Source organism: Callorhinus ursinus, unplaced genomic scaffold (genome assembly GCF_003265705.2).
Source record: "Callorhinus ursinus isolate GAN/ISIS: 27379988/994484 unplaced genomic scaffold, GSC_fseal_2.0 scaffold12, whole genome shotgun sequence".
In the NCBI taxonomy this organism is placed as follows: domain Eukaryota; kingdom Metazoa; phylum Chordata; class Mammalia; order Carnivora; family Otariidae; genus Callorhinus; species Callorhinus ursinus.
The window spans coordinates 69,591,627-69,603,920 of NW_027397074.1; the positions used below are offsets into that span (position 1 = coordinate 69,591,627).

A 12,294-nucleotide genomic window follows, 5' to 3' on the forward strand; every position below is an offset into this window, starting at 1 on the left:
TGTGTGTGTGTGTGTGTGTGTGTGTGTGTGAGAGAGAGAGAGAGAGATCTGCCTGCATACCTGTGACACTACAACTCCATACCATAGGTTCTTTAAGTTTTAACAGAGGGCCGTGGGGGAGTGCAGGATTAACAGCTTGGGGAAATCAAAAAATTTGAAAGAATACAACAGTTTAACAGGATCTCAAAGGATGCAAAAAAGATTTGGCAAGCAGAGGAAGGTACACAAAAGGAAAGTGGCCAGAAGGGCCATGGGGTAAGTGGAAATGATGAGAGAGACCCTAGTGTACAGGTGCTGAGGAGAACTTGTTTAGGAACAAATTTGAAATACCTTGCATTTCAAATGAAGGAGACCAGATATTTTCCAACAGGCCCTGGTTTGCTGAGGCAGTCAAGAGATTGGAATATTAGAAGTAACTAAAGCCACCGGTGGGACGCCTATGAAGAACAGGTCTGAGTTCAGAGAGCAAATGAATTGAATAGAATACCTTGAAAACGGATGATGGTAGTGGTTTGTCCCATATAGGAAAGAGTATACCTGTTAAGACTACAGAATCTATTTCAATGCAATAGGGGCTTGGTCAAAGAATGACATGGTTAATTAGGGTAGGGTTTTCTGCAGGAGAGAAAGGGAAGAAGGAAGAAAGAAGTGGAATTTAGCACAGACCTAGAGTGGGTCAGTTGAAGTATTCAGAGAAAGAGAGGAGAGAGACGGGATTATGGAGGGACAAAGGTCATGATCAAGTAAGAATGAGAGGCAGGATAGACATTGAGTAATGCAAGATTATATGAATCCCAGTTTGGTTCTGATTAAGCAGGGAGGCTACAGGCAAACAAGCAAGAGGAACAGGAGATCACTGGGAACAACGGTAGATCACAGCCTGGGGCAAACTGGTTGAATTTTATGTATAAGTGAGGACATAAGACACTTAATATATAAGTAAGTGACACAGAAACAGATTAAGGAAGCAAAGAGGAATAGTATCAGAATGTTTCTGAAAGTTCTGTGACAAAGTTTTAATTAAATGGTTTGGTTGATAGAAGGAGAGGTTACAGGGCATCTAAGGTGAACTCCAGTAAAACCACTGGTAGCAATCTATTGATGTTGCTAGAAAGGATGGCTAACACTGGGTGATGAGGAGAGGGAGTGAGGGGGCCTTTCGTGGCGAGAGAATAATATTGAATCCATTGCCATAACAAAGTTGAGGACTTCATGAATGAAGCCAGGCAAATAACCAAAGGGAATAAAGGCAGAATGCCCTGGAGATCTACATTAAAATTCTTCTCAGAAATGAGGCTTGTCTTAAGAGGACTGACTGAAATGAGAGACAGCTACTGAGGAGACTTGTGTGAAAGAACACAAAATTAGAGAAAAGAGATGCTGGAAATGAAGTCAGGAGAGAGACGTGGGAGTTAGGCTGGGGTGCAGGACATGCAGTGTAGCAAATGGCAGAGTGGAAGATTCGGTGGGGAGTTGCCCGGTCTCAACCACTGGAGGGGAGACTGATTAAATAAGACATGGGGGCTTTGAGGACACTCCAGAAAGCTTTGTTGAAATAATTTAAAGGCTGTAGCCAATGGAGCTGAAATTAGAAAGGGGTAGAAGGGCTAGATGCAAAACAGACTAACTATAGCAGTCCATGCAGGTCTGGACTGAACTGAGAAGGAATGGATGCCGTACACAGTGTGTAGGAAATCCAGGCAGATGGACGCAACTTGAGGAGTGAGTGCTAAAAATGAAGAGCAAATACCCACCAGGAAAGAGTGCTGAATCCCTGGGAATGCTCTACACATGGCTGGAGGGATGTTGAAAGCGAAGGTTTTTCTCTAGGACAAACGTAGGGGAAAAGGAGGAAAGGTACAGAAAAAGCAGCATTTAAGTTGCCCTCAGACAGAAAGGAGTCACTAAGGAATGACATAACGGCTGGAAGGACGGGACATCATTCCTGGGCCACCAGTCATGACACAATATGAAGGAAAGGAGAGGCTAGAAGCAGAGAAAAGGAAACACAGTAGTGGAAGGCCCACAAGGCAGAGCAGGTGAGGGATGAAGGAGGTCTGGAATGGGGCATCTTGTCAGAGCTGGAAACAGGTCACTGGTTACATTTTGGGTGTTGTGAGTAGGAGAAGTATAAAGAAAGTGTGAGGAGCAAGGACTTGAGGAGGAGGCAAGAGCGGACCAGCTCCCGGAGCACCCATTTGGAGGGAAATTGGGAGTTGAAGGACTTGGGTGATAGGGAAGTTGATGAAAAGCTACTGCTGGTGACTTCAGAGATCCCGGGCTTGACTTAGTAGAGTGCGTGGACGTGGTCTGTCCGGAGAAGAGCTGACTGTGCCATGGGGAACGGCTGAAGAGGATGAGGGAGCACATCCGAAGAGAAGGGTCTGGCACCCCCTCCTCCCGTCAAGAGGGGGCAAGTAAAGGAGGGCTGGGTGAGGTGTCACAGTTTACTTCGTGAAGTGCCATTAAAGGTGGTTGCTCTTGGAAGCTACCTGCTGTGTGAGGACTAAAAGTGACACTTCCTGGGCACGGAGGAGAAGAGAGAAGCTGGAGGCTAGAAGCCAAGAAGGGAGGGCACTTAAGGTGTGGAGCAGAGCAGAAGGTGTGAGGAGGAAAGGGCACAGAGGGCCAGGCAGGGGTGGGGGGAGGTGGGCGGGAGATGGCAGAGCCGCACAGTAAGCAGGGAGCTGTGGGCTAGGCTAGATTACAGCCGAAGGAGGGAGGCTGTGGAGACGAAGTGGCGAAATAAGAAGTGGTGTCAGGGAGTGCCACAGTGTGACCAACAGTGAGAGGTTAAAGAGTCGAAGCGGGATGGACGTCAGCCACGGCGGGTGGCAGGAGTCCCGTGAAGGTCGGGGTTGAACTGAGGGGGGCAAGTGCATGTGGAAGAGCATGGACGGAACAAGGAAGAGGAACGAGACAACAGCAGAATCCATGAGAAACGATACCAAGAGGCGAGCTGACAAAACAAGCGGCTCTGTAGGTAATGGAGGTCAAGCGGGGGCCAAGCCCGGGAAGGAGCGGGAGAGCCTGCAGAGGAGGCGGGGCATCTGCAGATCAGCGGGTTTGGGCGGGAAGGGTATGGTGCCACGCTTGCAGCGCAGCTGATGGTCATGTCGGAAAGGAGAGACGGAGATTACGTCAAGGGAGTGCTGTGGAAAGGGCAGTGGGGAGCAGGGGGAGTGGCAGGGGCAGAGAGGGTGAGGAATAGACTTCCCCAGAATGGGAAATCCCGTAAGATCTCATCATTGGTCGGTTTGGTCATATGCTGCGTCTGAAAGCCCGACTGAAAGCCGTATGGAGGACGACAGAAGAACAGGGCCTGAAGGGCAGTGGGAAGTCCCGGTGAGGAGGACCGGAAGGACAAAGGTAAAGATGCCCCTGGTACAGAGGCCCTGGTACAAAGCACGTGGACACGGGGTCGCTGTGTGAGTGGTGTGTCTGCAGCGGGGAGGCCGAGTATCGGGAGACGAGCGGCTCGAGACGGGGTGGGAACCCAGCTTGAGTTACTTCTCTGTACAGGTGGTAGATGAAATTACACTGCGGGGAATAAAAATGTGGCAGGGCAAACAACCAAAGGGAGATACAAATAATTGTCATGTGAGCGCCACATTAAAGTTACTCTGGAATTTACTGTCAGGTGGAGATGTTTTGCTAGTGGGGCGAGAACCTGGTGGAGAGCGGTTGAGGAGGAGACCACGTCCCCTGAATGAAGTGGAGATGGTGGCTAAAGGGGCGGGTGGTGGTGCTCCAGAGAAGGTGGCATGTTTCTTTAGGGCAGGGTAGATAGTAAGGAGACTGGAACGGGAGAGCAACGTTGTAGTTGTCCCCCGATTAAAAGGTCACCTGAAGAATGGCAGGTATTGACTGGACGGCGAAGGCCCCACACTTGGGCCAGAGCTGCAGGGGCAGGGAAGGGGCGGTTATCAAGGTCAGGAGGAGCGTTGTATAGAGAACAACTCTCAGCAGCCGGCATGGTAACGGGAACAACCAGACGCATCACGAAGGCCCCCAGAATGGGGGATCCTGTCAGCTACAAAGACGGGCCTCACTGGCCTCATATGCTGGGCATAAGGCCACACTGCAGGGACTCGTGTGCATACGGGGAGGGGAGGGCAGGCCTGCAAAATAATGAAAGTCAGAAGTAGACTTGATCTCGATGCTTTGGTGGGAAATTTTTAATGAAAGGACTTGGCTGAGGGGACTGTTTAGAGCAGTGCTTCTGAACACGTGTTCTTCAGCCCCACCTGAGCTGCTGAGTCTGTGTCTTAACAAGCTGCAGTTTGAGAATCCCTGCTTTAGATGAAGGCAGATGAAGAGCCATTCTGACGAGTCTTTGCTAGCAGCCTGTCATGTGAGCACCAGCTGACAGAGAAGCAACTGGGGCGACCTGTAAGAAAGGACAGGAGATACGGAGGGAATGGAGGCTAGAATAAGGCAAGGGGCCACGTGACTCACGCTAGGGCAGGGAGCTTGCAGGAGAGTAACCTGGCCAGGGGGAAGGTCACTTTAGAGGGCTGGAGTGAGGGACACTGGGATGTGCAGAGGAGGGACTTTGTAGAGTGGTTTTATGTTAATCCAGACCATGACGACTGAAAAAAGGAAGGAGGGGGTGTGTGGCTACAAACAGGTGAGGAAGGGGAGCTGTTCAGGAGGCCATGTGGAAGAGGAGGGTAGAGAGAGGCCACAGGGGATGGACCTGTAATCCAGTCCACAGTCTGAACAGTGAGGGCTGAATATGAGGTATTTGTTTATCTCGAAGTGAGTCTGAACCTATGGGAATGATACGTGCATACGTAGTCTCTGAGTGGAAGAAGGATGCTGAACATAAGATTGTTTTTATGAGGCAAAAATCAAGAAAAAGGAGAAAAACAGCACAGTTAAAGCTACCATCAGATGAGAAAATATCGCTGAATGTTGACATGGAAATAGTCACTGACACTAACCAGAAGTATATGGCAGCACCCTCGGGCCAAAGATCATGATGGAAAAGGAGGGAGACTGGTCAGTTGCTCTCCAAGGGAAGGGCTTGTCTAAAAAGTAGTCACTTGGTTTTGAGTGAGGGAGTGGGGGCCAGAGGGGAGGGAAGCTCAAAAGGTCATCACGCATCACTCTGAAAGGTTAAGACACACAGGGGAAACTGGAAAGAGTGTGCTGTAACAGGATGTTAAAGACACACTCAGGAATTAAGGAAACGTATTAGGATTTGCAGAAAGTGAGAGAAGCAACTGAGGAGATTGGTACGAGCGAAGAGCAAAGGAGAGAGCAAAAGACGGAGCCTGGGAATCATAAGGAGAGGGCGTGTGTGCGTTAGGCAAGGGTGCAGAACATGCAGGTAGAAAAATAAATATGGAAGGACATTAAGGAGGGCCAAATGGGAGCTGGACATTTGTCAGATTTGTGTGTGAACAAGGAGAGGGGTAAGAAGGTGGCCGAGTTGGACCCGGAGTTCGAGACGTTGCTGTCCAGGATGCCTTGCCGGAAAGATCGTGGAAGTAAGGTGTCCGGTCAGTAGAGCGCAAGGCCAGATAGGCTGAGAGGCATGGACATAAAGGCAAACCAGCAGCAGGAATCCTGTGGGAGTTTATGCTGAACTGGGAGGAAGCGAGGACGCAGTAAAGACTGTAGGACGCTGGGGGAGATGGCAGCGGGTTGAACGGTGAGCACCCAATGTCTGTCTGTCCTGAAGAGACAGCTGGAATCTGTAAGGAGGAGACGGAAGTAAGCAGTAGCTGGAAGGAGGGACACAGAAGCTCGGGCAGCATGCTGCTCTGGGGTAAAATACGGGACGAGGAAAGGGATGGAAGAGCCAAGTGAAGATGACTGCGGGTGTGAAGGGAGGGTCTGAAGAGAGGCAGATTCTTGAAGGATGGTGGGCTGGGCACACACCGAGACCAAGGTTATGACTGAATAAGGAGGAGGAGAGGGTTGGTGAGCGGAGAAAAGGACCACTCTGTGAATTAGAGAAGACTTAGTGAATGGAGTGGCAAAAATGCAGACCAGGTTTCAGGGAGTTTTATGAAGATGAATTCTAAAAAGATGTTGCTCGCGACCTTAGAATACATCAGAACTGACCAGTCAGGGAGTGTGGGTGAGTGGTTTGTTTGTAGATCAGATGATGTGTATTTCCTGCGTGGTTAGAAACCACGAGGGAAGGAAAGCTCAGGTACATACCCACTGTTAGGATACACGGCAGGGTGCTGATATATGTGACGTGGGGCGCTGTGGGATGCTACAGCGTCGGTGATGTGGTAGCTCGAGTGGGTAGTTAAGGTATGGTAAAGCATAACAAAATACAAAAGAAGAAAGGAGTTTTAATTAATGGGAGCAGGCATGAATTCGAGCAGTTTCTCAGTAGTCAGAGTGACAAAACGGCAAATAAGATGTGGATTATTAAGTCAATCAGAGAAAGACATGTATCATATGACCTCACTGATATGAGGAATTCCTAATCTCAGGAAACAAACTGAGGGTTGCTGGAGTGGTGGGGGTATGGGAGGGACGGGGTGGCTGGGTGATAGACATTGGGGAGGGTATGTGCTATGGTGAGTGCTGTGAATTGTGTAAGACTGTTGAATCACAGACTTGTACCTCTGAAACAAATAATACATTATATGTTAAAAAAAAAAGAAGATAGCAGGAAGGGAAAAATGAAGGTGGGGAAATCAGAGGGGAAGACAAACCATGAGAGACTATGGACTCTGAGAAACAAACTGAGGGTTCTAGAGGGGAGGGGGTGGGGGGATGGGTTAGCCTGGTGATGGGTATTAAAGAGGGCACGTACTGCGTGGAGCACTGGGTGTTATACGCAAACAATGAATCATGAAACACTACATCAAAAACTAATGATGTAATGTGTGGTGATTAACATAAAAAAAAAAAAAAAAAGAAACCCAGAATGGAGAAATCTGTCAGGTCTTGGAAGAGGTCTAATTGGTTAAAATGTCTAGTGTTAAAGGTTGCAGTGAATGGTGTTATAATAAGAAGTAAACGCCTGGATATGGATAGAAGTCAGAAAGCAGACTAGCTCTTGAAGTCTTGACGGAAAAAAATTTTTAAAGAATTTATTTATATACACATACATATACATATGTGTATATATGTATGTGCATACATACATATATGTATTTAAAACCCTCAAGGATAGCATTACATGTTATTTAAGGAGACATAAATATTTATTAAAATTATAAATACAGAAGTATCAAATTACGTAGTGAAGGAGAGGTAAATGATTCTGAAGGTGGTACAGAGGAAATCTCAATTATATGCAATATTTTATTTCTTTAAAAAAAATCCCAAATACAGCATAAAGTTAGGATATAAAGAAGTAGAGTAGTGGGTGTATGAATTTGGGAGGGATGGAATAATGTTCATTAAAAGACTTGACTGATACAAATAGGGGGCAAGATCAGGATGAATCTTGATGCAAAGCCATGGTGGCAACCTGTTTGACCAACAGGAGAGCATAGCGGGAGGGTGTCTGGTGAGGGGACGATCTGTATTTGGTAAGAAGTGGGTGAGGATCTTTAAGGGAGTATACCTCAAGAGAAAAATAACGTATCCCTCACTATGATTAGAGATGGAAGCTGAAAATGTGAGAGATGTTAATAATCTATGACAGAGCAAATAATCAAAGGAAATCAGGATGAAGTTGTTGAAGTATGATGTTAAAGTTCGCTCAGAAATTAAGGTATCATGTTAGAACTGGCTGGAAGAGAGAGAAACTATTGAGGCATGTATTTAAAAAGAGAAGAAAAACGTAGAGAAGAACTGAGGCTGAAATCTAAGAAGAGGCTTGGTGTAGAGCATGCAGTCTTGCAAAATGGCGAACAAGGAAGGGCATTAAAAGGGCATTAAAGGGCATTTAAAGGCCAGGATGGGGAACACTGAGAGAGAATCGGAATTGGAAGTTCAGCGAAAAGTTGTATGTTAAGCCAGGTATCAGTCAACCAGCTGAGGAAAGAGGTCAGGATGTGGCTTAAATAAGAATTGGAATATGATGTGTTGCTGCCCAGAAAGCTTTGTTGGAAAAGAATTGGAAGCAATTGGTATAGTCAAGAGAATGAGAAGCTAGAGAGAAATTAAACGGGATGGACTTAAAATGGTCCAGAGAGGGGATCTTCGAAAAGTCCAGATTGATGGAAGGTGGAAACAGACTCAGTATAGAATGTAGGAAAGAAGGAAGATCCGAGAGGGTTGAATTGTGAGTGCTGGCTATTAAAACTGTACGCATCCAGAGGAGTGGATTAGGTTCACTGGAATGATCCAGCTGAAAAGAAGGAATGACGGAGGAAATATAGGGCGTTTGCAGCAGCAGGAGAAAGGGAACATGGAGAAAAGGAACAGAAGAGCAATGTTCAAGTTGCCTGCATGGAACACTGTTCTTTGAAAAGTCCTGCTGATGGGAGGAACGGCTGTTACTCCACGCTTGGGTCAAAGGTCATGGTAGAACACAAAGGAAGGGAGGACGACAAGTGACTACAGAGGCACTGCAGGAATTGAGAGAGCAGCTGAGTAAAGGGCATGGCAACAAGACACCACAGGTATGAACAAAAAAAAGAGCAGCTCTCATATCTCAGAACTGGGTCTGGAATGGGAGAGGCTCCAGGGCCTGAAGCAGAGTAGGAGCTGGGGAGGCTGGCTCTTGAAGTCTTAGCTTATTTATGACTGACTGATTGCTTCCTAGGAAAGGTTAGAAGGAGATGGACTAAGATACAAAGCCATTGGTGGAAACCTTAAACACATCACCACTGACTTTAGCAGGTGTGGACTGAATGAAGACTTTTTCGGTAGAACAAACGAATGCTTATGGGGTGAGGAGTGGTTGGGGTTCATGATGAATGCTTAAGATCTGGCGGGGCAGATCCTCAAAAGAAATAAGTGATGCCTGTAAGTGATGTTAAATTTGCCGAGACGTTAAGGAATCGCGTGAGGACTGGCTGAAAGTGAGAGAAGCAACTGGGAAGAGTAGCACAAAAGAAGAGGAAAGAGGGAGGGAGAGAAGATACCGGTTGCAGGGGGAGGCATGAATTAGGCTGGGTTTGGGACAGGCGGGGTTCAAACTGGCAACTACTCCGGAGACCAGAGTGAGGGACGCAGGTCTCACCCACCAGCTATCTACACACATTATCAAAGTATTTGTTACCCTGGAAAGTTTTTACCTCTATAGCCCCATGTGCTTGGGAAACTGCAGTGAGTCAGCATTCTTGTTTGCACACAAGGCTGTTCAGGATAGTGTATGTTTCCTGTGGCTGAAGCTCTTCTGCCAGGAGGCTTGCTTCCTATGCTCAAGGTTTTTCAATGTCTTGTGCGTTGCTGCCATCACTTTCCCTAGGATGTGCATTGAACGGCTCAAGCAATTCGCCGGTCGGTAAGTAAACGTTTCCGAAAAGTTTCCTATTTATATATTTCACTTAAAAAATGTACATGACTTTGTTATTTATCTTGAAAGCCTTTCATTATTCCTTGCAGCGTAAAAGGCGAATGCGTTTACGGACGGGCTTATATCTTAGCATGGGATCACTGTGTACTACACACGAACATGTACACGAATGAATGAATTATATGTTAAATAATTATGTAGCTGTCCTTTAAAGTGGCTTACATTATAAGAAATACTTGAACATTCTTGTAATATTTTTGTGATGGTTCAGAAAATATGTTGGATTTTTTTAAAGGGAGATATAAAGGGCTTTTTCAAATTTAAGATATAACTGCATAAGCGTTTACTAACAAAAATTGCTAGTCAGCATACTTGAAAGCAAGGGTAATGAAAATTGCTTACACTTAAAAGCAGTTGAGTCAAGAAGAGAACTGTGTGGTGAGGCAGTTCTCAGAAGGAGAGAGAGGGGTGAAATGAGACATAAGAGGGACAGTATCCGAGAAAGTATGTTTGCATAAAAAAGGGTGGCTGATAAAGAGAAAGGTTAGAGATGGGTCCCGTGAAGGGGGCCTAAAAGGAGGAAAGTTGCAGGGATCCTACCAAGGAATAAATAGAAGTGAAAGCAATTCCGCAAAATCTGTAGGAAAGAAGAAATACAGAAACAGATTGAGCAATGGATGTAGAATAAGAAGAGGAATCAAACAAGGAGTTATTAGTGAATGTAGGAGAATGATACATACTCAGTATATGGATGGTTAATAAAAGATAAAATGGGGGCGGGGGAACACCAAGAAAATGGGTGGAAAAGCAAAACGTACCTTCAGATGGGGGAGGTCATGTGCAGAAGAACATCCTGAGGCAAGGTTTGGCACTGTAACGGTAACTAATAGAACGAGGAAGAATACAGATGATGGAAACTAAGTAAAAAGAGCACTGTATGGACTAGCCCACATTTCAGAGTAACTAGAGCAAATATAAGGGAAAACAGCTTCCAGTAAGGAGCCCCAGAAACATGAGGGCAGTAGAAGTAGTGCATCCATCAAGGGATGGATACAGGATTAAAGAATGGTGGAAGGTACCGCAGAGCGTGAAGGCAGGACGGAAAGAAGTCAGAAGGTAACTAAAGGCATTAGAGTGGAGTGTGTGCAAAAGGCAAAGGGAAAAGAAAGATCGAGTTGCACATTTAAACCGGTTCCAAACAAAGGAGGGGAAAGAGGTTAAGAAATGGGTCAAGAGGGACTCAGTAGACATAGGGGAAAGAGTGTCATGGAAGGGCACTGAAAAGTGCACCTCCATACCTAGAAAGGGCATGCGACTTCATGAGAACGATGCTACTGGGCAGATTATGGGCCAGGGGTGGGAGGGCGGGAAGAGGCAGGGGGCTGAAGCCTGGCAGGGAAGGGGGAGGCAGGCACGCGGGGCTATGCAGAAATAGGCTGACAGGACTAGAAGTCTCATATTCTCTTTTTCCCAGGGGTAAAGTGTCCTTAATAATAATGGAAATAAAAGAGGAACAAAACAGGAAATTGCATGACTTACTACTATATCCAGAAACTGTGAAAAAATAAGAGTACAGTAAAACCAGTGTATGATAGAGAAAACAGTAAAGAGTGACTAAATTAAGGTGGCTGGACAGAGAATCTTGCAACACTCATCACAGTACGTAAATTAAGGAACTCTGAAGGCTAACTGAAAGAAGAGAAAATGTTGAATGGGAACGAGAGGGAAATCTGGCTAAGGAGGTTAGAGTGTATTTACCTTTTTGGAACTGAGTTCAAGGGAGGCTACAGTTTTCAACAAGATTTAGAGGAGGAAAGAAACACAGTCTGGCAAAGAGAGTGGAGTAGAGGAAAAAGGGATGAGAGGAAAAGATTAGAGAACCTCCTGCAAAATATTAACCATGGAAAAGAATGAGGGCTGCAGTGAGGAGATTTCCAAAGGTCTATCAGAGAAAGGAAACAGTAAGCACTTTGAAAACAAATAAAATTAAACACTGGAATAAATGAGGCATGGAAGGGGATATTAAGTAAAAAGAAATAAAAGTCACACTCAAGAATGGTTCTTGATTACAAGGGAGAACAGAGCCAAGAAATAAAAAGTATAACTATAAAGTAGCCTGGGGTATGGGGCACGTCAGTGTCAAAGAGTAAACACAGGAGGCATGCGGTGGTGCCAAGAGGACAGAGCCGGGTCAATGTCCGAGTGTGGGGAAATGCTGGGATTTGAGGAACAGTGTCAGTGACAACTGGTGGAGGCCAGAGGTGCGCGAGGGCAGAGAGTGCAGCCCAGGGAGTCGGGGTGGGCTTCCACTGCAGTGACTCTTCCCGAGGATGGGGGGGGTGGCTTTCACCCGAGGGGGGCTGTGGGCATGGCCCCCAAGGCAGGCCTATCAGAACATCTGAGGGGGAGCAGTGCTCTGCTCAGTGCAAAAACACACCCAAAAAAACTCACAAAAGCAAACCCAAAAACACGCCCAGACGATGATGCTGATAGGCGGTCTCGGGGGTCATGGGTCCTCGGGTGAGAGTCACTGGGTGGAAGGGGCCCGAGTGGAAGGCGGGCAGAGACGTGACGCTTGAGCAGGTGAGCCCCTGAGCCGGGGTAGGTGACGGGGTCGGCCCCAGAGTCAGGGCTGTCAGACGTGGGGGAGAAGGACCCCGGTCCAGGCAGACAGCGAGCAAATGGATGTAGCCAAGAAGGCCTCTGGTACGCTGGCGGGGTGGGGGGAGGCTGGAGGCTGGGATTTCCTGTCAGTGGAAAGGGGGGTCGGGAGGGGGTCGGGAGGGCAGACTAGCTGCGGACACCTGAAGAGGAAGGCGGAGGGACATGGGAGTGGCCGCAGCGTGCGGATTCAGTACCGTGCGTCTGAGGCAAAGACCACTGAACTGGGCTGAGCAGCAGGTGAGGGA

The 12,294-nt window shown here is 47.1% G+C and overlaps 1 protein-coding gene across 2 annotated transcripts in view; it reads right to left on the reverse strand.

The window, feature by feature from the left end:
• The window catches only part of COPG2 (COPI coat complex subunit gamma 2), a 95,590-nt gene that overhangs the window by 3,191 nt on the left and 80,105 nt on the right, over positions 1-12,294 (reverse strand). Inside the window, exon 21 of one of the 2 annotated variants that reach the window (XM_025854914.2) lies at positions 2,662-4,390. The exons of the other annotated variant lie outside the window; for it this stretch is intronic. Coding sequence (XP_025710699.1) covers positions 4,299-4,390 — 92 coding nt within the window. The 3' untranslated portion in view covers positions 2,662-4,298. Of the gene's footprint in view, positions 1-2,661; positions 4,391-12,294 lie in introns of those variants that run through there. 2 annotated transcript variants of the gene reach the window in all.